Here is a 26,021-nt window from a genome sequence, read left to right as displayed (position 1 = left end):
ATTCAGTAAATTTTGTTAAATAATGCAAATAGTAACAACTTACGATGACGTCGCAACAAAAGCTACTAAATAGCTGCTATTTGGTAGCATGATAGAGAGTAAAACATAACAAGGTTGCTAAGAACGTACCATAGTAATAAATCTGGTAACCCTGCTGAGAGAAGTAGTGGTAGTCTTGCATGGTCTGCCACTTAAGTAATTTGAGTTGCTGGTGTATAATTTATTTCCAGTAATAGTTAGTTCTTATTAATTATTACTACTTAATTACTGCTGTATATAATTGTGCTCTTTTTTAATTTGTGAACCCTTTTACAATGGCAGCTAGCACTAATAAAAAAACTAATCTAAATTTACTAATCTAAATTCCACTTCCTTTCTGTGATAACTAAAATTATCACAGAAAGGAAGTGGAAGAAATTTCCACAATGCCTGGACTGAACAATATGGTGTTATTGATAGAGGCGATAAAGTTCTCTGTAAATTGTGTGGTGAGCTATCTGTGAGTAGAACTTGGAATGTAAGAAGACATTTTGAAACTAAGCACAAATGGCTCCTAGAAAAAAACTTTTGAAGAATACATATCGCAACATCTAAAACTGGCAGAATCACAATCAGGGACTTTAATTAAATTTGTTTCAGGACTTCAAATTTAGTAGCCAGAAGTTACAGTATTTTGCCTACTATTGTTGAACATGGGAAATCACTTAGTGATGGTGATTATATTAAAGAAGTTTTCGTAAAGTGTGTGCACCATTTTTATTTGAGGACTTTCATAATAAGGAAGCTATCGTAAAACACATGAAAGAGTTACCATTAAGTATAAATACTATTAAAGACAGAGTTATATCAATGAATACCAGTATAGAAAATCAAATACAACAAGACTTGAACTCATGCCATTGTTTTCCCATTTGTCTCAACGAAACTACATTACGTCATCAGCTCGAATGGCTATTATTGCAAGGTATGTTCACGGTGATTCTATGCATGAGAAACTGATAAAGTTAGAAAATTTACATCAAAACACAACAGGTAAAAAAACATATGTGACTGTGTTGTTAAAGTGTTCCGTGAGAAACAGATAGGTTTATCGAAAATATTTTAGATTACAGCTGATGGTGTGCCTAATATGGTTGGCCGTAATGTCAGTTTTATCAAACAATTTATAGAATATGTTGGTCATCCCCTGGTTTGTTTCCATTTTATTATACATCAGGAGACACTGTGTGCGAAATCAGGCTTACAGGATTTGGATAATGTGATGAGAATTGTGACAAACGTAACTAATTTTATTGCTGCCAGGACTTTAAACAAACGAGAATTTAATTTACTTTTAAGCGAAGTTGAATCAGTATACAATGGTCTATTAATGTACGATAATATTCAATGGTTGACTCGTGGCCAAGTACTTGAACGGTTCGTTGAATGTTTAAATGAAATTAAATTATATTTAAATACAAAGGGCATGGAGCACGAATTTCTTCAGTTTAACGATTCTCCTTGGCTCGGTAAGCTGATGTTTTTCACAGATTTTTCATTGCACCTGAATGAACATAACATACAATTGCAAGGTTTCGGAAAAATCTGTCGATGTTATGTTTGGCACGATCAAGCGCTTTGAGAATAAACTCAAAATATTTCAACGTGATTTAGAAAGTAACAATTTTAAGTATTTCCCAAGAGTGAAATTTTTTTAACGAAACCAGCCCCAAAAATCGTGAACAACATATCAATCAATCTATCGAAGTTCTAAAGTCAGTAACTGAGCAGTTTTCTTCTAGATTTGAGCAATTTCGAATGTTGGGACAAACAATCCAATTCAAAAGTATCCAGATGAAACAGAATTCATGGATCTTAAATTAGATGAGTTTGAGTGGTTGGATTTAAAAGATCTAGAAATGCAACTAGCCGACTTCCAGTGTAATCCTATCAGGAAAAGAAAGTTTATTGCTCTTAGAAATGAATTAGAAGAATTTGAGCGAGAATGTCTGCATGATACCTCGTGTAAAAATTCAGACTGTGAAATTCTAAGCATGTGGAATAGCATTCCCGAAAACTTTCATGCTCTTAAAATCTTTGCTAAAGCTCTTCTAACAATTTTCTCTTCTACATACTCTTGTGAAACTCTATTTTCTGCCTTAAATAATATCAATTCGAAAGGAAGAAATAGATTCAGCAATGATTTGAGCGCTGCCTGTGTAGCATTAAAATGTACACACTATAGCTCTTCTATAAAGCAACTTTCTACCAGTACTCAGCAACAGAAAAGTCATTAAATGTAATGTAAGTTTGTAATTTCACTTTATTAATAATTGAATTCATATGAATTCATAGATTTTATATCAATGTCCTATTAAATAAATAGCCTAATATGATATGTATAAGTCACCATCTATGATTATGTAGTTAAATTTATAACGCAGGTATGCAAGTGGCACATCAGCAACTTCAATATTTAAAAAAAAAAGATGTTTTACACACCTGGGTAAAAAGGTTCGCCATCACTGTACCAGATAGTTCTTGAATATCACCCAAACAGCATTGATCTCCTTTCCACCTAACTCCTCATTCCATGCTACAGCTGCAATCTGTCTCTTGAGTTTCTCATAATTACCGGCCTTGTAGTTCCACACATGCACTTTCCTCAGATGCTTGGCAACCAATCAACCAGGTAATCACTTCATGGTCACTCTTACCATCTGGATGGAGCTTAGATACCTCATTTATAATAACATCCTCTGATGAGATAATCAAAACCAAGACCCTCACTCTTCACGTGCCTCTGTTACATAATGCCTGAGATAGCTGTTCCTCAGAAACCTCATTTTCTTCACTTCCAGTTGTTACCCTGTCATCCCAATCCATATTGCCATAATTAAAACACCCATAATAATCACTCATTTCCTATTTGTTTGGATAATTTTTTTTTATACATTTACTGGTCAACCGTCCACAATAGGGCTATGGCAACATCCAACTAAATATTTCATTCCATTTACCTCTGTCTCACACCATACTGCCTCAAAATTACCACAACTATTTTCTCCTTGCATCTCCACCTTCTATGAACATAACTCTTTTTCTATCATCAATAGTATTCCATCTTCCTTTTTATCCTTTCTATCTTAACAGAATACATCAAACTCTTTCATCTCTATTCCTGTCAGGATGTTTTCCTCATCTAACCATGACTCAATTATTCCAACAATTTTGGGGTGAATGAACTCAATCAATGCAACCATTTCCTTTCCCTTGTTCTGATACTTCTAGCATTTGTATACAAACATAACTCATTCCTGAATCTATAACAAGTTTCAACGATACCACTTATTAGATGTGACTTCTCCATACCTTTCTCAAGCCATTTCTTGTTCTTTTTACTCATCTCAGAACCTTCTTTAAATTCAACTGTTTGCCCCTACATCCCATGTCATCCCCATCCCTTTTTTGTCTTCACATGCATTCACATCCTGTTGGAGCATCAACCTTTCTTGCGCTGTGTTCCTTCTCCACCCTGAATCTCCCCATTTCACTGTCATCTTCTTTCATTCTTTACACTCATGCTATACACTTCTTCATTCAAAAGCACTACTTCAATCCCTCTCCTTCCTTACTCTCCAACTCTTTCACATCGCTTCTTACTTGCTCAGATTCATTCTCTGCACTCATTACTCTTTCTCTCCCTTCTAGCAGAAGTCTCTCCAAATGACTCACACCTAAACCATTCAAATGCAGTCCATCACTTTTATACAGTTTAATTCTTCCTTCAAACTCATTCCACAACAAACAGCACTCCTTTCTTCCTCACACATTTTTGCAAACATATCATTCATAATTCTTACACTCTGCTTAATCTCATCACTATCATACCTGGGCAACACACCGACTACCTTTCCTATCAAACTATTATCTTTTATCCTTCTCAACAATGTCCTGATATGCAATCTAACATTCTCCTTTTTCCCAATCAAGTCATTTGATCCTACTACCACTACCAACTCCTTTGCTTGCTTACTCCTCTTATCTATCTCCTCAATTACTCTGTTCATTTTACCACCTGGAAAAAAACCTCACATCTTTTACTATACCTCCAATAATCAATTCGCCATACAATGCTACTCACAGGTCTTTGTTACCTTTTTCATATCAACATCATTTCTTTTCATCTTCTTCCATATATATCTGCAATTCTCTTCATTTCACTCTGCATCCAGTTCATCTTCACGAACTCAGCTTTCAAGGCTTCTTTTGTTTTCTCGCTATCATTCACTCTCACTATTTTATCGCCAGTCACACACTTGTTCCCCATCAACCCTGCTTACACATTACTGTTAATTGCACTTTGTTTTTCAACATTATTAACTTATCATTGCCTGTTTTATCGTTAATCAAACTTTTTTCCTTGCTATCAGCTCCACAAACTCTCTGAACATTCATACAATTTTCAACTGTCGTATCAGTTACGACGCCATGTTCCCCACTCATTGTCCATCAGAATATTGCATTTCCTACATACCCACACTCATTCTTTTCTCTTATTCAGCCTCTACATAAATGTCTGTGACATCTTCCTACACATACATATTATATCCACAGCACCATACCATTTTTGAGAAATCAACACTGTTTACTTTGTCTTCCACACAGACCTACACAATGATTTGCCTTTCTTCACTGCTATGCTGTATCAGTGTGTTAAGAAAAACAATGAATTTATGATAATATCGTCTTAGAAATTTATCCAAACACAGTGTTCCATACTCAAATATATCAGAGTAATAATCTACAATTTAGACAATATCAGCATATATTTAAATATAAAATTTATCTTATCTTACTGCAGCCCACACAATGACTGATGTTTAACTCACACCACCTCAATATTGAAATAAGCAACAAAATAAACAAAAAGTAGCATGCTGGGAAGTCAAATGAATAAGTTTATATCGAATAATAGAGAATTTAGTTAAACACTAAGCTATCTATATGCAAAAACAGTGTTTTCAAACCAAGTTTAATTTATGGAACTGAGAATTGTATGAAAAATGGAACATTTGATAAGAGATGACTGGGAACCACATTTATGAGGGCAGCACTTGCAGTTGCCTCCTTGTGCTTCCATCTCAGTATAGTATCACTGAATTGTTGACCTGGGATGGCCCATTTGCCAAAAATTTGCTGAACAGATAAGCCTGATAATGACTCTCGAACCCATCAGTTCCCTTCTCACAGCCATTTCACCAGGCCACATCAGAACTGACTTGGGAGTATCACATTTCTTCAATTTATACCTGCTACAAACACGTGACTCATTACATGGCATGATGCACCTTGCCCATGGGGATGTCCATTGACCTCTTTCCAAGCTGTGTATGACACTATTATTTATGTCACTGCAGCCAATTGATTTCTAATTGATGTGAACTGTATTAACTTTTAATCTACACTAATCATGATTTCTAAGAAAAACACTCACCTCTTGTTTTCCAATGACAAACTGGTAATCTTGTTTTGCATCACTCATAACAGAGCACCTTTGCGGACATCCGTGACTATCCAATGGTATCTATAATCAAAAACTAAACACTATAATTGCTAAATAAAAAAAATTAAAAGAAAATTAAGAAGGAGTTTGGCACAAACAACAAGCAACAGTTCACAAAGCACTTTGAAATGAATAATACGAATGATGTATTAAAAGATTTCACATGTAGAATGACTGTGGGCACTAGGTAATTAAGTGCCAATATGCCAACTTTTAAGGTCAACCTTGGTAGCTATGCCAATGAAGGTGTTATGTAGATGCTGAAGCCTTCCAAGCCATGCAACGGTGAGGGCACAGTTTATTCCAATGCCTTTGCCATGAGGAAACAAAAGTATGTTTCTAATGGTGACTGCTTTCAAAAATTCCCTCACATTCAAAATGTCCATCTGGCTGACAATTCTGGCAACTTCAGAAGTCATAAAATATGATCTGATTATTTCAATTACTCCTTGTTGTCACTCAAATATCAGATGATAGAAGATGGCTTGGAGTATTATTCAGGATAAGGAAAATTCTGAACAGAATTCCTTCCTGAATGATCTTTATACCAAAATTATTTTTGAATATGTCCTTTATCATCCTTCTGTATTCGCACAATGAAAGATTGGAAAGAAGCTTTTATTCTAGTTTTTATTGAGTGCTGTAGATTTTCACTGTAATAGATCAGCAAAGGCTTCAAATTTCAGTCACCACTGCAGCCAAAATGATAGAAGTGAGGAGATCATTAACAGCTTTGAAACTTGATATATTTCTCTTCCTTGTGCAATGTAGATACGGTTTGTATTCATTTCCAGAAGAGACCAATCACATCCAGAGTGAAGTTTGTTTGAATGTAGAGCTGCTTTTAGTTCTTCTGAATATTTATCTGCAGCTTTTTTGTTTACATATGCAGCTGAAAGCCATATCAAACCACAGACTTGTCAGAACAGAAAATTATTTTTCTCTGCTCTCTTCTATCCTCAACTTTTCATAGGGGCCAGTTCTGAAAGGTGATCAGAACATTTTGTCTGCTCTAGTAATGTAGCTACACTGCCAGTAACTTGTCCATCTTCTATTAGCAATTTTTTCATTCCTTCTGTTATACTGAATGTTGGTGGAATTAACAGCGCATCATGTATCTGATTTTAATGTTTTATTTTTTCTTTGCTGTCCCTTTATAGAATAAAAATTATTATCAATTTAATTAAGCAATGATGACCAAAAATCTTGCAATTAATATTAAAAATTAATTAATAAAAACAATTTTAATAATTTATATTAAAAATTTATTCATTTACACTAAAATAAAAATTTAATAATTCACTAATAATGTTAATTCACAATTCAATGAACACAATCACAGGCCTCTATTAATTAAATTTATATGAAATACTATCAAAACAAAGTCATAAATGAATGAGTGCAATTTTCTGTGCCAATTCATTATGAGGGATGAACTTTGGGCAGAGCACATGAGCAATGCATACAGGATGGGTCATCAAGTGTGCTCATCATTACCCAGATTTTTTCAAGTATACACTTGAAAAAATGAGACATATGCCCAAATAAAATGCAAATAGCTGAATATTAGGTTACACACACACACACACACACACACACACACACTGAAATCGACATAAACCACAATCACATAATCAGAGGATCTCATATGCACATGATTAGTGTCAAAATTATTAATGCATGGGAAGGAGAACTGTCACCCCTGCAATTATAATTATACACATACAAATGTGTAAAACAGTGTGTCAGGTTACTAATGATACAACATTTTCTAAATGAGATATATTTGATTGCTATATTATTTATTAAAATATTATTGGGTTACACCCCTACACTAATTAATCTTTTTTAAACTATTTCAATAATTAATTCAAGGTGAGTGATACCATTTATGCAATGGTATCAAGGTGAGTGATATCATTTATTCTTAGTTGCAACATTTTAGAAATTCAAAAATTTTGATTTTTAAGTAAGAAAATTAAAAGATATCTAATTATGGTGATATTAAAAGAAAAAAATACTTATATAATGAATTCCTATATGACTTAGTTATCTCTAGCAAAATCTTGCAAATTAAAAAACAACAAGGTAATTTTACCTGTTGGTTTGCTATGTTTAAAAAAAACGAATCAATAAAATTCCAAAATTAAAGCACCATCAAATGGTTAGCATACTCACTCTCCAATCTATAAGCTGCAGGTTCGAATCCTGCCACAGGCATGGATGTTTGTGATTGTCTTTAGGTGGGAGATGAATTTCTGCACCCAGTGTGAGAGCACTTCCCAGCTTACTGGAGACCTGAAGTGGCTTGAAAAAGTGCAATGTTTGATCACTAGAGCAGGATTTCCAGACTTTGTAAAAAATACTATATATATATAGTGTTTTTTTATTTATATATATCCTAACTCTACTAGAGAGCTGCAAAACTGCACCAATAATCTTTTGAAAACAACTATGACTTTAACAGAGAAACCAGACTAGTTCTCCATTCTCTTCATCCTCTTCCTCCAGATCTATATGGAACACCCAAATTCATAAAGCAGACATACCTCTACGTCCAATAGTAGAAGGAATAAATTCTGCAACATGCCTTCTTGCCAAATATCCAGCTAAACTACTAAAGCACTTGACAGGACAATCACCATCCTTTGTTAAAAACTGAAAGCATTTTATTTCAAACATCAGTAACATTATCCTTGAAGGATATGACATTTTGACAAGCTTTGATGTAGTCAATTTATTTACTAATGTTCTTACTGATGATTTACTTGCACTATTCTGCCCAATATTTTATATTGTCTATCGAGTTTATTTTAGGTTGACCTCTTTTTGGGTTCCTGGAATAAGTCCTTTGAGAATTTGAATAGGAGGCCATTAGATCTATTGACATAACCAAGTCAGATGAATTGAATTTTTGTTATAAAGATATCTCTTGGACTGGTGAAAGAAGAATTCTTTGGCCTTACAAATTCCTGATATATATCCTCAAAAAACAGACATGGGATTAAGATGGTACTACATAAAAAGTTTACATTATTACTAACTTCCAATCGACAATTTTCCTCCAAATTAGTCTTGTTATCTGTCAGGACTGTAATAATCTTATGTTTCAGTCTTCTAAGGCACTTCTTACTATATTCATTCCTAATCTGGTTTTTTCCTTTAGGAAAAAATCAGATCTAGGAATCCAGACATCCAGATCCAGACATCAAACACCTTTTGCAAACTTTTTCCTTTCTATTCTGTCTAACTGGCCATAACACCTGAAGTTAGCTCTTCTCACACACACTCCTGAATATTAACAACAAGTTCCTTCCTAATACCTTTTATTTTTAATGATTCTGCCACAGATGCCATCTGTTTAGATGCTTAACCAAAAAGAGAGATCAGCAGCATCTTATCTCAACCATATACCAAAAAATCTACTTGTTCTGATGGCATGTGCAAATTTTCTGAAGGTTGATGCCCCTAAAGTTGACTACTGTTTTGAGTTGCCTTTTTATTCTCTCCTATTCCACTGGTATCTATCCTATAAATTGGAAATTAGCCCACAATCAATCTATTTCTAGGACAATAAATCTTTACCATCCACTTACTTTCACTTCAATTCTTTCTAATGAACAGAGAAAACCATAAACAGCACGCTACCCAGTATCTTTTCAATTAATAAGCAATTGCCAGCAGGGATTCTGCCACAGAAAATCAACAGGAGATTTGCTTACTTATATCACCCCTGTCCCCGTTGGACAAATGCTACAGGAAAGTTTAGAGATATCTGAACATGCCTACACAAAGACGTTACAACTAAGTTCCATCATGTGATCTGTCTTCTGATTTGTGCAAGTGGATTCTGAATGTGCCAGCTCTATCTCTATTTCTCTGGTTGCCTTTACCTTCAAACTATGAAACTAATGCTAGGTTTCCAGAAAGCTATTTTCTTACTTTCTTCCTTCTATATATCAATGATCACCTCCAGCTGATTGTATATCCAATCTGTAGTTTTGCTGATGACAGTACATTATACTGATCACCCAATCTTCCAGAATCAACTTCTACAATCCTATGTTGTGAAACTTCAAACCATTCTTCAATAGAGTTCTGATAACTCTGTTAATTTCGATACGAGTAAGTGCAACTTTGTCTTACTTCTCGCAAAAAAAGATAGCCCTTTTCTTCCAGTTTTACTTTGTAAAACTCTAATTTTAAATCTTTCTTGGCATAAACTTATTACAAATATCACCATTCAGAAAATCTAATTTGCACTTTTTGCTCAAGATTACATTACCTATAAAGAGAAATTATCACAATTTAAACACAAATCCATCTCAATGAATACTGCTCATCCCTAGCCTGATCAGTTTCTTCCAGCATAATCCACCAATATAATATGACATTGGATATCTTACCAAGAAGCATGACTTTACATTTACTAACATTGAGCTGACAGCCATTTTCTCATGTCCACAATTCCAGCCTATTCAAATCATTCTGATGACAGTATAATCCAGAAGCTCTGCTCTACAGACCTACACAGAACACCTTCAAGCTGCTTCAGGCCTCTGATAAGTGAGTTAATGGTCTCCTGCCAAAAGACATTTGAAAACATTCATGCTCATGGCTGGATATGAAGATGCAGCTTACTATTTGGAAAGTGGGTATGCTATCCACTTGGCCAACTGGATCAGAAAAATTTACACATTATTGAACAATTAGTCTGCGGACAGTACTGAGACTAATTTACTACAGGTAATGGAGATTTTCAGTGTAGTGAAGATACAGAAGAATCTCCACTATACACTGTTGTTGCAGCAGCTAATCAAACACTTTCACAGTTTTCAACTTCAAACTCATTGAACAATTTTTTCTTCCTCTTCTTCATTCTTCATTCCTTCTACTGCTTTCATTCAGAACATCTCCCAGCTTATTTATTTCCAGTATATAATGTAGACCTTCAAATCTAATGTTCAAAAGTTTTTCTTTCTCTTCAACTTTTTATCAATTCACAGTACTAATACTACACACTCAACTCAGTACTGTCCAAGTTGAGCAGATGACCAATAAACTAATAGGTGACCCCCCCTTCCTCTCAGAGACTTCCTTCAGTCACCTCCACATAGGTGCTCTGTTTCTGCACTGTGCCTTTCTACTTTTCTATAGATATTTTCGTGGGCATTGTTCCTCTGAAATGGCTGCTATTATTCCTCCACTTTCTTCTAACTAGAGCAGCCACTAGCCAACACCCATATACAGTCCAATTCCAAATATACCAAACAATCTTCTCATTATCTTCCTTCATTCCATCCATCTGAACTCTATGAAACAATCTCCTCCATACTGTTTTATTTTCTCCAACTCTTTAAGAAACATATCAATAGGGTGCTTCTTTCTCCTTAAATTGTAGTGTTATAGTCCTATGATCTTTCATGTGTGAAGCAATGATCATCATCATACAAAAAAAAAAAAATTCACAATTTTGATGAGTTTGTCAAATACTTGAATTATAGACATTTTGGTAAGTATTTTAAAAGTAAGATGTAACAAAAATATTAACTGGAGTAATAATTTTCACTAAAATAATTAATTCAATTAATTTGCAAGTAACAGAAGAGAGTATTGATCCATATAAGCAAGGTTGCATTTTATAGGTGTTTATTAGGTTTGTGATTTACCTACAAGAGTGTAAGGGAAGAATTCTGAAAGAGCTATGTTTGCTCACAAATTGCTTTATTCTGATTTTTTTTTCTCCTCAAAATCTAGTAAGGCTACTGTACTTTGACAAAAAAAGCAAACAATCAGAGGTCAGTGGAGGGGGTACACATTGAATCAATGAATGAGCACTTTGAAGCAAGTAATGTTATTTATGTTAGTGTTTAATGAAAGAAACAGTAGAAAAATAACCTTTAATTCAGTTATCTGCAAATATTTTACCCTTGGTTGCCAAAGTATTTTTGTGAACATAAGAATATGAGATATGCATATGCAAGTAGGCACAACAGCAGGAAGATAAAGACTGACTAAGTTCAAAATAGCATGTCTCAATAGTACCAAGTAGGTGGCATGGTGAGGAGATCATGATCATTCATTCTGCTGACAGTCTACCGCACTTTACCCAGATTTTTAGTAAAGAGAAGTAGCTATATTTATTCAGGTTAGGAGAATATTGTAGAAATGTGGCAGATTCTAAAAACAGTCTCAGATTTATATTTACAAGTCTATATAATAGCAGTTTAACCTGCCTCCAAAACCACTGGATCCACTGGTCTGTGTCAATGGCACAGTCTGCAACTCCAGAGTGGCTGAAGTGTAGATAATAATAATCATAATACAAAGTACTCACCTTAGCTTCATAACCAGAATTTTAGGATAAGATGGTTAATCTTTATGCCTAAATGTGTGCAAAATGAATGTTTTCTCCTGGTGTATTTGCCAGGATGCTGGATTGCCTAGCCAATTGCAGAATTAAAAACCAGAGCTCTTTTAGGAATAATGCTGCCACCTAAAGAGTGTGATACTGGACATATTTTCTGTTCATACTGAATGGTTCTTCCAAGTTGAGGAAAATAATTCAGTTTGTAGGAGCAAGGAATACTGTAGACACCAAGGTGATCTAGGTGGGGGAGAGGATATTTTGGAGAATTGATAACAGCAGTTAATTTTTTGTAAGGCTTGAAATTTGAATATTATATCTTTGAGACTACTGAAATTTTTTATTGAGGTAACCCCCAATGTCTTCTCTTCTTATCATGGATTTTAAGCCAAGTGGCCTGTTCCAGTCTCATGCCATCACTTTCTTTGTCTATTAATTTTTTTCCCATTTATTTTATATCTGTATAATATTTTTGGCAGTTTGCGATTGTATATTCAATTCTGATCTATCCATTTTTGTTTACATTTAATTATGTTGACTTTAGTAAATTTACATTTACTTAATTACATATTGAAAGTTATTTTTCACTTGGTCCGAATATAATAAATTTAGTTTAATCCTTTATCCAAGTGTGTGCAAACAAAGTTTGCGCCTGAAAGTATCTTCAGGACTAAGGTAAAGTGGTACAACACCGGACGACTCTTTGCAAAGGTGGAGCGAGCTACCAACACTCCTATCTCAGTATCTCCCATAATGCAAAACACATCTCCTTGCAGATATGTATAATGTTATGCATTAAGGGATGGGCCACTACCCAGACTAGTTTCGACCTTTATTGAGGTCTCTTCAGTGGGAGCCAGGCCCAAGTGGAGATACCGAGGCAGAAGCATTAGCAAGGTCATCTCCTCCTATAGGAGCTGCCAAACGGTGTGCCACATTTTTATTAAATTACTCTGGATTTAGAGAAAGATGGTGAAAGTTTATTTTTCACTTGGTCCTAATATAATAAATTTAGTTTAATCCTTTCCAAGTGTGTGCAAACAAAGTTTACGCCTGAAAGTATCTTCAGGACTGGGATAAAGTGGTACAACACCGGGCGATTCCTTGCAAAGGTGGAGCAAGCTACCAACACTCCTATCTCAGTATCTCCCATAATGCAAAACACTTCTCCTTGCAGATATGTATAATGTTATGCATTAAGGGAAGGGCCACTACCCAGACTAGTTTCGACCTTTATTGAGGTCTCTTCAGTGGGAGCCAGGCCCAAGTGGAGATACCGAGGCAGAAGCATTAGCAAGGTCATCTCCTCCTCCTATAGGAGCTGCCAAACGGCTCCCACTGAAGAGACCTCAATAAAGGTCGAAACTAGTCTGGGTAGTGGCCCTTCCCTTAATGCATAACATTATACATATCTGCAAGGAGATGTGTTTTGCATTATGGGAGATATTGAGATAGGAGTGGTGGTAGCTTGCTCCACCTTTGCAAGGAGTCGCCCGGTGTTGTACCACTTTACCCCAGTCCTGAAGACACTTTCAGGCGCAAATTTTGTTTGCACACACTTGGATAAAGGATTAAACTAAATTTATTATATTCGGACCAAGCGAAAAATAAACTTTCAACATCTTTCACTAAATCCAGAGTAATTTAATAAAAATGTGGCACACCGTTTGGCAGCTCCTATAGGAGGAGATGACCTTGCTAATGCTTCTGCCTCGGTATCTCCACTTGGGCCTGGCTCCCACTGAAGAGACCTCAATAAAGGTTGAAACTAGTCTGGGTAGTGGCCTTTCCCTTAATGCATAACATTATACATATCTGCAAGGAGATGTGTTTTGCATTATGGGAGATACTGAGATAGGAGTGTTGGTAGCTCGCTCCACCTTTGCAAAGAGTCGCCCGGTGTTGTACCACTTTACCCCAGTCCTGAAGATACTTTCAGGTACAAACTTTGTTTGCACACACACTTGGATAAAACATTAAACTAAATTTATTATATCCAGACCAAGCGAAAAATAAACTTTCAACATCTTTCTCTATATCCAGAGTAATTTAATAAAAATGTGGCACACCGTTTGGCAGCTCCTATAGGAGGAGATGACCTTGCTAATGCTTCTGCCTCGGTATCTCCACTTGGGCCTGGCTCCCATTGAAGAGACCTCAATAAAGGTCGAAACTAGTCTGGATAGCAGCCCTTCCCTTAATGCATAACATTATACATATCTGCAAGGAGATGTGTTTTGCATTATGGGAGATACTGAGATAGGAGTGTTGGTAGTTTGCGCCACCTTTGCAAGGAGTTGCCCGGTGTTGTATCACTTTACCCCAGTCCTGAAGATACTTTCAGGCGCAAACTTTGTTTGCACACACTTGGATAAAGGATTAAACTAAACTTATTATACTTAATTACATACCATTGATAAAATGATTTTGTATTCAGAGATTGTAAAATTTCATTTGTTTTATGGTCCCACTTTGTATATCCAGCTATATATATATATTTTTTTTTTTTGATAAATTTCATTTCTGCAGCTTGAATTCATTTGTTTTTCTTTTTCGTGGTCCATGTTTCATTTCTGTAAAATGAAAATGGTTTAAACAGAACATTTTTAACTAATGCTTTTTAACCATTATTTGGAATATATAATAAACTTAGATTTGAAAAACAGTGGTACTGGAATTACAGATGGTAGCAGAATGCACATCAGTTACAAGAATTAACAGACAGAGTTTCTAAGGCACTTAGTGATTATGGATTAAAGATTAGCATTTATAAATCCAAAATGATGCCTGCAGGCAATAAGCCTATGAAGATTTCAGTTAATGATGAAAAATTGGAAGCAATAGAAAGATTCACCTATTTGGGAAGCATGCAACACAAAGATGGCCAGTCTAAACACAACATTAAAACATGTATTGCTAAAACAACCGTTGCCCTTCAGAGGTTACAGCCACTTTGGAAGGAAAATAAAATACAGGTAACTACAAGATTCTACCTCACTGATAATCCTTGTCAACCCATGTTAATTCTTCCTTACTACACCCTTTGTCCAAAAAGAAACTGAACTTTTCGAAAATAGAACTAGTGGCACCACCTGTTGAATCTTTTTGTTGTCAAAAGTGGCAACCTTCATTAGTGTTGTGTCAACTGTTTATGACATTTGTTTCATTAGAAGCCGAGTTATAGTGACAAGAGTTACAATGTGTTTTGACGAACAGTCAAAAAATGAGTTTCAAACAGAGAGCAGCGATTGACTTTTGTGTTAAACTTGGTAAAAGTTTTACCGAAACGCATCAAATGCTTCAAAAAAGCATACGGTGATGAATGCTTATCCCGTACTCAAGTTTACGAGTAGCTTAAGCGATTTCAAAGTGGTCATGAGACACTCAAGGACGACGAAAAGCCGGATCATCCAAAAACTGGACTGAGCGAAGTTGATATCAAAAAAGTGTGTGATTTTATCAAAGAAAACCCAAAATCGTCCATGAGATTGATTGAAGATGAATTGGAGATTCCAAAATCAACTGTGCACAACATTTTTACTGAGAGTTTGGGCCTTCGTAAATTGAATTCGCGATTTGTTACCCACAAGTTGACTGACGACCAAAAAATGTATTGAATTGAACACTGCAAGGACCTGTTTAAAACCACTCATAAGGAATCAAACCTCCTTGAAATGATCATTACTGGTGACGAAACGTGGTGTTTTGAGTATGGGCCCAAAACAAAGCGCTAGAGTGCTGAGTGGAGACTGCCAGAAGAGAGGCATCCGAAAAAAAATCGCTTAGAGAAGTCAAAAGTAAACACAATGCTGATTTGTTTCTACAATTCCAAAGGCATTATCCACAAAGAATTCATTCTGCCTGGCCAAACGGTCAATGGCGAGTTTTATCTCGAAGTTTTGAAAAGATTGATAGCGAGAATTAATCGCGTACAGCATGAATATTATGATGCAGGCAGCTGGTCACTTTTGCACGATAATGCACCATCTCATCGTTCGAACAATGTGAAACTTTTTGGTCAAAAACCAAGTTTGTGTGTTGGATCACTCACCATATTCACCTGATTTAGCACCCTGTGACTTCTTTCTCTTCCCACGACTTAATTTGCCGATGAAAGGAAAGCGATACGACACCATTGAAAACATTCAAGCAGCAGTAACCACGACCCTCAACAGTATCCCAAAAACTGATATAAAAAACTCATTTAACAAATTAATTGACCGTGCCATACGCTGTATCGAAGCTGAGGGAGAGTATATTGATTGAAATAAATGATTTGAATAATTATAATTGGCCTGTGTTTTATTTTCTATCAAAAGTTCGGTTTCTTTTTGGACAGAGGGTGTATATGATTGTGAGAGTTAGACTTTGCTAAAGGAAGATGAGAAAAGACTTTGACCTTGGAGATGTTGTGTGCAAGAAAACTTCTGAAGATACCATACATAGCACATGTAACAAATGACAACATTAGAAGGAAAATCTGCTTCACTGCTAAAGAAAATATCCTCACTAAAATACACTGTGAACTGCTCCAGAAGCCAGGCCACATAGCTAGATGAGAGAGCTGACCTAAAATAACACTAGAGGGATAAGAAGGAAAACCTGCTTCATTGCTAGAAAATAGCACTAGAGGGATGATTGACTTCTGGTAAAAAAACACTGGAGGCAACCTAGAATCACCTGGATACATAATATTAGAAAATGGACTAATTCTTCATTTTCCACCTTTTTAATTGAAAAAAAAATCTTAGCCCACCTTCCCCTTACCTCTAATAATATCAAACAAAAACAATACATTATTTAAATTAAGGGGATATTAAATCCCACATTGTTTTAAAACCGAATAAGAAACTCAAAGATTGGAATCAGAGAGTTTCATGCCGAATATAGTAAACTATAAAGTATCGGCGACCACTAGCGTGAGCTAATGCAAGTGACCCTAGTACGTAGTACAATACCGGAGAACTCGCAGCAAAGTCGGTAAAATTCTGATCGCTATTCTTAGGTATTTTCCATAATGTAAAAATACATTTCCTAGGAAATGTGTTTTTACATTATGGAAAAACATTATTTTTACCACTTGCATTAGCTCACGCTAGTGGTCGCCGATACTTTATAGTTTACTATATTCGGCATGAAACTCTCTGATTCCAATCTTTGAGTTTCTTATTCGGTTTTAAAACAATGTGGGATTTAATATCCATCATCATCATCATCAAATTCCTGCCATGTACCCTCAAGGGGTGTACAGGATATGACAGTACTACATGAAAAAATTACATCATTACTAACTTCCTATCTACAATTTTCCTCCAAATCAGTCTGTTACTTGTCAAGACTCCAACATTATCAGATCTTATATTTCTATCGTCTAAGGCACTTTGTACCGTATCAATCCACTTATATCTTGGTCTTCCTCTGGGTCGTTTTCCTGCCAACCTGGCAGAGAACACTTGTTTTGCTAATCTTTCCTCTCCCATTCTATTTAAGTGACCATACCATCTGAGATTAGCTCTGCTAACGCATTCCTGGATGCTGACAATGTCAAGTTCTTTCCTAATATCCTCATTTTTAATATGATATTGCCATTGATGCCATCTGTTCACGCCTCTAATCTTTCTCAGGACTCTCATATCTGCGGTCTCTAGTCTTTGGTCAAGTGTTTTACTTCTGACCCAGCTCTCAGATCCATAAGTTAAAATTGGTTTGAACACAGTCTTGTATACAGCTAATTTAGTGTTCCGACTAATTTCTTTCTTATTCCATATGAATTTATTCAATTGACTTCCCACGATACCAGCTTTGCTGATTCTGTTGTCTATTTCTATATTTAGTTTACCATCTTCAGTAAAAATTGTGCCTAAGTAGCTGAAATGTTTTACTTGTTGAACAGGTTCTCCATTCACAACACAGTTGACATTTTCAATGATTCTCCCTATTTTCATTGTCTTTGTCTTTTTATTGCTGACCTTCATACCATATCTATTACAACAGCTATTCAATTTAGTCAGAGAATCTTGCACACTTGTAGCGGATTTATTTAGAAGTATAACATCATCCGCATAAAGCAAAGAGCTGACATTAACATCTCCAATTTCGATATCAGGTTTAATACCACATTCCTTCATAATGTGATCCATATAGATAATGAATAACAGAGGGGATAATGTACATCCTTGTCTCACGCCAGATTTAACATTAAACCATCTTCCTGTACTTCCTTCAATTCTAACTGCTGACTCACAACTCAAATAAAGACTAAGTATTGCTTGATATAATGCCCCATTGACACCATATAACTGCAGCGTATTGAATAGCTTCTCTCTTGGCACCTTGTCATATGCCTTTTCCAAATCGACAAAACTTAAATAGAGATCTTTGTTATATTCCCATGCTTTCTCGACTATTTGTCGTAAAGTGAAGATCTGATCCTGACAGCCTCTATTTGGCCTGAATCCAGCTTGTTCTTCACCAAGCTTTTCTTCCACAATTCTTCTCAACCGTTTCTCAAGTATACTTGCATAGATCTTGCCAGGAACACTCAGTAGGGAAATACCTCTGTAATTCTCACATTCAGTTTTATTTCCCTTTTTATATATGGGTACTATGAGAGCTCTACTCCAATCATCGGGAATTCGTTCCTCTGTCCAGGCTTTCTGAACTATGCAGTGCAGCCACTGTAAGACTCTTATACCACCATACTTCAGCATTTCTGGTCGAATATCATCTACTCCTGCTGCCTTTCCACATTTCAAGCCTTTGATGGCTTTTTCTACTTCAAGTATGGATATGTATTCCTGACTGCATGCCTCGTCAGTGTTTTTTATCACTGTGCTGTCATCACTGCTTGTTTCATTTAGCAGTTTTTCAAAGTAATTACTCCATACTTCAAGGATATCTTTTTCTCCTGTTTTCATTTCACCTTTATCATCTCTAATTCCTTTTACAGCACACTTTCCTCCATTCCTAAGCTTCTTCAACAACCTCCAGAATATTTTGCCACCTTCTTGATATTTATTTTCTATATTCTTGCCAAAGTCATCCCATGACTTTTGTTTAGCTAGTTTTACACACTGTTTAGCTTTCTTACATTTGTCTCTGTATTCTGTAAGAGCACAAGCTGACTTATTTGCCAGGAACTTTTGATATGCTTTCTTCTTTTCCTTCACTGCCTCTTTAACTTCCTGTGTCCACCAGGGAGTTCTGATTTTTTTATCTTTGCACACAACCTCACCACATGCCTCCTGGCAGAATCAATCAATGTTTCCTTCAGAGTTTGCCACTGAATCTCCAAGGTTTGATTCCTGTTCTCAAACTCTTTCATTTCTTCTTCAATAATCTTTGTGTATTTTAGTTTACAGTTCACATCTCACAGCTGCTCAACTTTTATTCGCTTTAAAACTTTCTTACATGTTATTCTTTTCAATATGAAATTCAATTTTATCCTGCTCAAGACTAAATAGTGATCACTTCCAATTTCAAATCCTCTGTATACTCTGGTGTCCTGCACCAGGGAGAAAACATCACTATCAACAATAACATAGTCAATGAGACTTTTCTTATTCCTAGCCTCTTCTCTCCATGTGAATTTGTGCACATTTTTATGTTGGAACATGGTGTTAGTAATAACCAGTCCATGTCCTGAGCAGAAATCCAACAGATATTTGCCATTATTATTAGCTTTGCTCTTTTCTCCAAATTTTCCCAAAATATTTTTGTATGTCTCACAATCATTTCCTACTTTACTATTTAGATCCCCAACAAGGACCAACTTTTCCTTTTTCATTGTGTCAGTTGCTTTTTCTAAAGCTTCAAAAAATTCCTCCTCTTCTACCTTAGTAGAACCTTATGTGTGGCCATAGGCACAAATAAGTCTCATTGTCCAGTTCCCCATTCTCATATTTGCCCACATTACTCTACTTGAGACTGACTGCCATTCAAGAAGATTAGCCTCGTATTTTGTGTTGAATACTATGGCTACTCCTTCTTTTCCTTGATTGTCATTGCCATGAATATAACATTTTGTATTTATTGCTCAGAAAGATCTCACCAGCTTTTGTCTTTTTTGTTTCAGTCATCCTTGTCGATCTGGTACTTATCTAATTCCTCAGCTAGCTCCATTTCTTTGCCATTCAGGCTTCTTATGTTGATAGTACTGATCTTTAACTCTGGTGATGTTGAGTTGGGGTTTGTTTTCAGATTTGTTCCAGTAGCTGACTTTTCGCTGTTCATCCTGGTTCCCTGGCGAAAACAAAGGGGGCCTTGTTTAACCGGGCGATGCCCCAGCCGGCATGAAATTTTGTCATGTTGTACCATCATTTTTTATTTTGGTTTAACCAATAAGAATACAATTTGGTCGGCTAAATCCCAAATTGCCAGCCCATCCTCGTTTGTTCAGTATCAAAGTAGATACCCAACAGGGTGCACCACGAGAAGGTGAGGATTGGACATTAGGTCAGAAGCCCTGGTCGGTTCTCCGCATTCCTTTAAAGGCTATGTGGAGTTCTCCTCTCAGTTATACAGCTTTGACCCTTAAGCACCCCTGGATTTAATATCCCCTGAATTTAAATAATGTTATATCGCCGACATGAAGCTTATTAGCTCTTTGTATTTAAGTAAAAACAATACAGATTCCTGTTCTTGGGTTGACATTCACACCCAGCCTCTCCAGACAAAAAAAAAAAAAAAAAAAAAAAAAAAAAAAAAAAAAAACTAGTGCCTCCCCAACCTCCAAAAACCTGCTATCCATTTCCAATCAAGATAATACATTTCCTTTCCAGATACTAACGCAGCACAAATTCTAAATCTGCCTAAACTTAAAACACTGCTGTTATATGTGGTGTTGCAACAAAATACCTGACTGTCCAAAAGAGAATCATTTGGCCAAATGATGCCCCCCACTCTCTCTCTCCCCTAGACTCCATGTCTCAGTGATGGTCTATTTCTACAAGTACTTCCATAGACATTATTCCAATGAGTGAAATAGCATTTATCATCCCTCTCTCCTTTACTTCAACTAAAAACATTATAACAATACTATCAACAACTTGCCAACATCAACTTGCAACATTCAGTGCAAATTACTAACCCACCAAACCTGCTTCTCACTCTCCTTTTTCATTCCATTTCATTTATCTCTGTTCTCTGAAACATTCATCCCCAAAGGTTTCAACCTCTCCAGCTATTCAGAGAGAGAACATCAACAGATTCCTTCTTTCTTAACTCCTTCCACACACACAGTGCTAATCTATTTAGTTTTGAAGCCTGTGTGTGTGTATGCGCAACTGATATAAAACGTACAATTTTTTTCCCTTCTCTAAGATAATATAAATCAAAATTTTATTCTATGTATAAAAACTGCTGTAAATATTTAATCATAGCTCACTTTGATTTCTTCTTTTGCCGAAAGATTGAAACAGAATACTTCTTCTTCAGTAGCAGCAAAGAGGAATGTGTGTTTACCTGTAATTCTAAAAGCCAGTCCAGTTACAGGCTTAGGCCCAACCAGCAACATTTTTTGCTTGCTGTGTCTAAAAATAGACAAAAAAAAAAGTATTAATAGACAAGTAACATTTCTAGTTAGAAGTGGTCATGATAACAATTTTTTTGGGGAAAATGAGCCGCACAGGCATGTCTGTTACACAATGTAATTTCTATGTAACTAACATCTAGAAAAGGATGTAAACATATACATCAATCATGGCACATTAGTGCCATGGGGAGGGGGGGGGGGGATAAAGACTTTTTTCTAGTTTTATTTATTTTTATCCTTTATTTATATATATATATATATATATATACAGGGTGTTCGGGATAAATTTGACAGTTTCGTAAGGAAAAAGAAAATCTTCTTTGTATCTATTAAATTTAATGAATTGACAAAAAAACATTACAGGCAGAGTTAATTACAATACTATCAACAAGATTTACTCAAAATAACCACCATTAGCATCGATCACAGCTTCAATTCCGCTTCGGAACCTCGAACAAGCTGATGCTACAGTCTCCCTGGGAAGGGCCGCAAAAACTGTTTTAATTTTATCCATTAACTGGGCTTTTGTATTACTGGAAGTGCGATTGGTGTCTTTTTCAACTGCGCCCCATACAAAATAATCCATGGGGTTAAGGTCTGGGGAGTTTGGAGGCCAAACATTTGGACTGGTGAAGTCGTAGAAATTTTCAGACAACCATTTTTGACTTTTCCCAGAGGTGTGGCAAGGGGTCGAATCCTGCTGCCATACATACGGCCTACCATTGGCTACCCTTGTTATCCAGGGCTTGACTACAGTTAGCAACTCCACGAACAAAGCCCGAATTCCAATGCCAGGGTTCTTCAACACCTGTTCCTGCAGATTTGCGAGGAATTCTGCTGTACGAACGCAATCAGATCGTCTGCTAGGGATCTTTCTTCTTGCTACATCCTCGTAGTCACCATTGCAAGTCTCTAGTTCATGCCTGATTGTTTTTACTGTATTCAGGGAGCATTGGGCAGCAGTCGTAATATCCTTATTTTGATGGCGGGCACGAATCATCATGATACAAGTTATTCTCTTCCATGATTCAGGTGGGTTCCAGCTATCATCCTTTCTGACATCTTGTATATGAATGAAGAAGGGTCCAAACTTTTAAATGAAGAGAAGTGTGTGTTAATACATGTAACTTACGGAAAAATATAATTAATTATAAATATGTCAAATTTATCCCGAACACCCTGTATATATATATATTTTTTTTTTTTTTTTTTTAATTCATTTATCTGGTGTGGAAACTCTGCTCTAGAGACCATACCACTTCAAGCCACTTTGGGCTTCCAATAAGTGGGGCTGTTGTTTTGTCTGTTGGGCCATGATGTCACACCAGGTGATGAAATTCATCTACCTCCTAAAGACAATTACAAACATCCATGTCCACGGTGAGAATTTGAACCTACAGCCTACTAATCAGAGAGCAGGCATGCTCGCTACTCTGCCAACCGGGAGAGCATAAGGAATGCTGGCTCTCTGGGATATAAACCCAGGACCTCTCACACCTAAACGAAAACCATACTCCTAGACCAGTGATGGCGAACCTTTTTATCCAGGTGTGTCAAACATATTTTTTTTTTTTTAAATATTGACGTTGTTGATGTGCCGCTTGCATACATGCATTATAAATGTAACTACATAATCATAGATGGTAACTTATACATATCATATTAGGCTATTTATTTAATAGGACATTGATATAAAATCTATGAATTCATATTACAGAATTAATTTAATAAACTGAAATTAATTTACATTACATTTAATGACTTTTCTGTTGCTGACTACTGGTAGAAAGTTCTTTCAATGAACAAACCTACCTTCGCCTTAACTGAGAGCAATCTTACACGATTTATCGCAGTTGTGTCATCAGAATACTAATATTTTTCAACCCCAAACCTGAAACCCTCAAGTGTGTCAGTGCTGACACGTGTGTCACAGGTTCGCCATCACTGTCCTAGACCAATGAGCCACTCTTAAGGGCAGCTCATTGATCTAGGAAATGGAAATAATTTAATTAACTATGAAAATAATTTAATATAAGTAACAATATAAGTAGTGAAATAATTTAATTATACCAAGTTACACCTACACATGTGCAGAAATGATGTGCAAAACATTTTTGTACCTCTTGTATGTGGGATAAAAAATACACAAACTAATATTCTATTATACATACCAAAATAAATCACATGCATACATACATCTTTTAATGAAACCAAATAATTTCATACACAAACAATACACAAACTTAATGGAAATAATATTCATCACCGAGGAATAATATTAAATATTAGCTTAATGATTCTAGTATACTGTATTACCCCCTAATGCCACCAGAAATGCAATATAAGGTTACAATGGTATATGGGCAATATAAAGGAAGTGAAAATGGCTAGACTTAAAATTGAAAGTCCTAAAAAGGGCAACTTATATATATATATATATGTCATGCATGAGATGTTTCAAAACTTACAACAAATTAGTACCATGTGGGAAGAGATACTAATGAAAAGATAGTCAATATTCGAGCCTATCCTTTAACCAAGTTTGAAAACAGCATTTGAAGAAAAAAAAATCCTATCACATTATTATGTCCAAAACAAAACCTCTTGTGCAGATTACAGAACAGCCTCCATCATCTTTCACAGAAACACCACAAATCAAATTAGGTTCAAAGTACCTCACCCTCTGTCATCATCTACCATGCCAATAAGTAACATCCCCAATTCAGCAAAGAAAGCAATGACTATGTTTCAAAGATAATGCTTCTTCTTTCACATTCTTCAACCTACTCCACTTTAGATATTATTCTACTTGGACAAATGAAGAAACCGGTGATATTTTTCATAATATGCCAAATGGACTGAAAAAATGGAACCTGAAATTTCTTCATGATCTAATGCCAAGATTATATGGGTTGCCCAAAATACATGACTGACATTCCTCTGATAGTATTTGCTTACCTGCTTACCTTTTATCCAAACTCCTTGTGGAATTCCACAAGATGTTTACCAAAGACTCCATCAGGTACTCTGATTCCTTCATCAAGAAGTCAGTCATTTTGTTCAGAAACTGTCAAATGTGACAGATGAAATGTAATTATGACAAACTCAGGAGATGGCTTGTAGCTATATCATGGAATTGGATGCAAAAAGGAGGTCACTGCTGTTTGGGACCTTGTTCAAGAACTGTCTGGGAGAGGCACTGTTCTGAATGCATTCTCAAAGTCAGAAAGATTAAATAATGTGAAATGATGGAATGAATAGGTGTGAAATGGATAAATGAAATGATGAAGCATACAATTTGGAAGAAGGCATTATGCAGACAGCACAAGATGAGTAGTAATAGTCAGTTGTATGAGGAATAAAAAGAGCAGGAAAGAAAGGTACTTTGCTAGGTAAGGGTAGCAAAAACTGCAGTATGAGCAGCAGTTAGTTAAAAGAAGTCCTCAAGGGCTTTTTTGATACATGGCCAGTAGAAGAACAAATGATTGTGAAAGGGTGATATTGGTTGTAGGAATAGTAGAATGATGGGCTTCTAGAGATGCCTATTGAACATCTAGAGATGTTCATAAAGGTATTTCATCCTCGTGAAAATAACTTCATGTGAAACTTGAGAGCAGTGGAAAAGGAGGACTAGCCACTGATGGTAAGTAAGGTATATGAGGAAATAAATAAACTTGATGTCAATATGCCTGAAGGATTTCAAAGTACATCAGCACATGTGTTGAGGGAATATTTGAGGGAGATAATGACAGCATTAATGTACCTCTTTAAAATCAGGTACATTAATGCTGTTCGAAGTTTCAAAGGAGTGGAAAGAGAGCAAAAGTGTTCTGGTTCATAGAGGGGTGATAAGATGAGGTTTTCAAATTATAGGCCAATCTGTTTGTTTTGGAGTTATAGTCAAGGCATTAGAGGGTGATAGTGAGGACCAGGATTCAGAACTGGGATGACAACAGCAAAATATTTGTTGACAGTCAGCATGGGTTTGTTAAGGGATGTTCATGTTTTTGTAATTTACTAAGTTATTATAACAAGGTAACAGATGTAATGAACAAGGGGAATGCATATACAGTGATACATATTGAGATTTTGCAAAAAGTGATATATTTGGATTTTGATATACTGTATGTGAGAAGTTAGTAATTAAATTGGAACAGATGGGATTGGACAATAGATTAGTGCACTTGATTGGAGATTGACTGTCTGATAGTTATCAGCAAGCTGTGTATGGGAAAGTGATATCCCAGAAGAGGAAAGTTTTTAGTGGTGTGCTCCAAGTGTCTGTGTTGAGGGCCATTGCTGTTTAATTTGTACATAATTTATACAGATGATGCAAAGTTGAGAAGAAATATGAGGAGAAGATGGATGTTGTAGCCTAGCAAGTGGACTTAAATAGAATGGGTAAATGAGTGGGCTATCAGTTCAATGTAGCAAAGTGTAAGATCTTAAAATTTGGGAAGCACAGGTGGGATGCAGAGTATAAGACTGGTGGGGATATCTTAGAGAATGTGAGGTATCTGGGAGTGATCATAGATAGGAACCTAAAATTTTGGAGACATTTTGCTAAAATTGTGAGG

At 35.9% G+C, this 26,021-nt stretch overlaps 1 protein-coding gene across 1 annotated transcript in view; it reads right to left on the bottom strand.

Annotated features, from left to right (window-relative positions):
- Vps11 (vacuolar protein sorting 11) overlaps nucleotides 1-26,021 on the bottom strand; it is a 457,238-nt gene that overhangs the window by 347,625 nt on the left and 83,592 nt on the right. Inside the window, exons 7-8 of the mRNA XM_090408066.1 lie at nucleotides 21,298-21,442; nucleotides 5,477-5,566 (exon numbers count right to left, since the gene is read on the bottom strand). Of these exons, the coding sequence (XP_090264192.1) occupies nucleotides 5,477-5,566; nucleotides 21,298-21,442 (235 nt within the window). The remainder of the gene's footprint in view (nucleotides 1-5,476; nucleotides 5,567-21,297; nucleotides 21,443-26,021) is intronic.

Source organism: Typopeltis vanoorti, chromosome 18 (genome assembly GCF_054136105.1).
Source record: "Typopeltis vanoorti isolate ZY-2024b chromosome 18, IOZ_Tvanoo_1.0, whole genome shotgun sequence".
Taxonomy (NCBI): Eukaryota; Metazoa; Arthropoda; class Arachnida; order Uropygi; family Thelyphonidae; genus Typopeltis; species Typopeltis vanoorti.
Note: the sequence above shows the minus strand (reverse complement) of the source record. Positions and strands in the feature narration are given on the sequence as shown.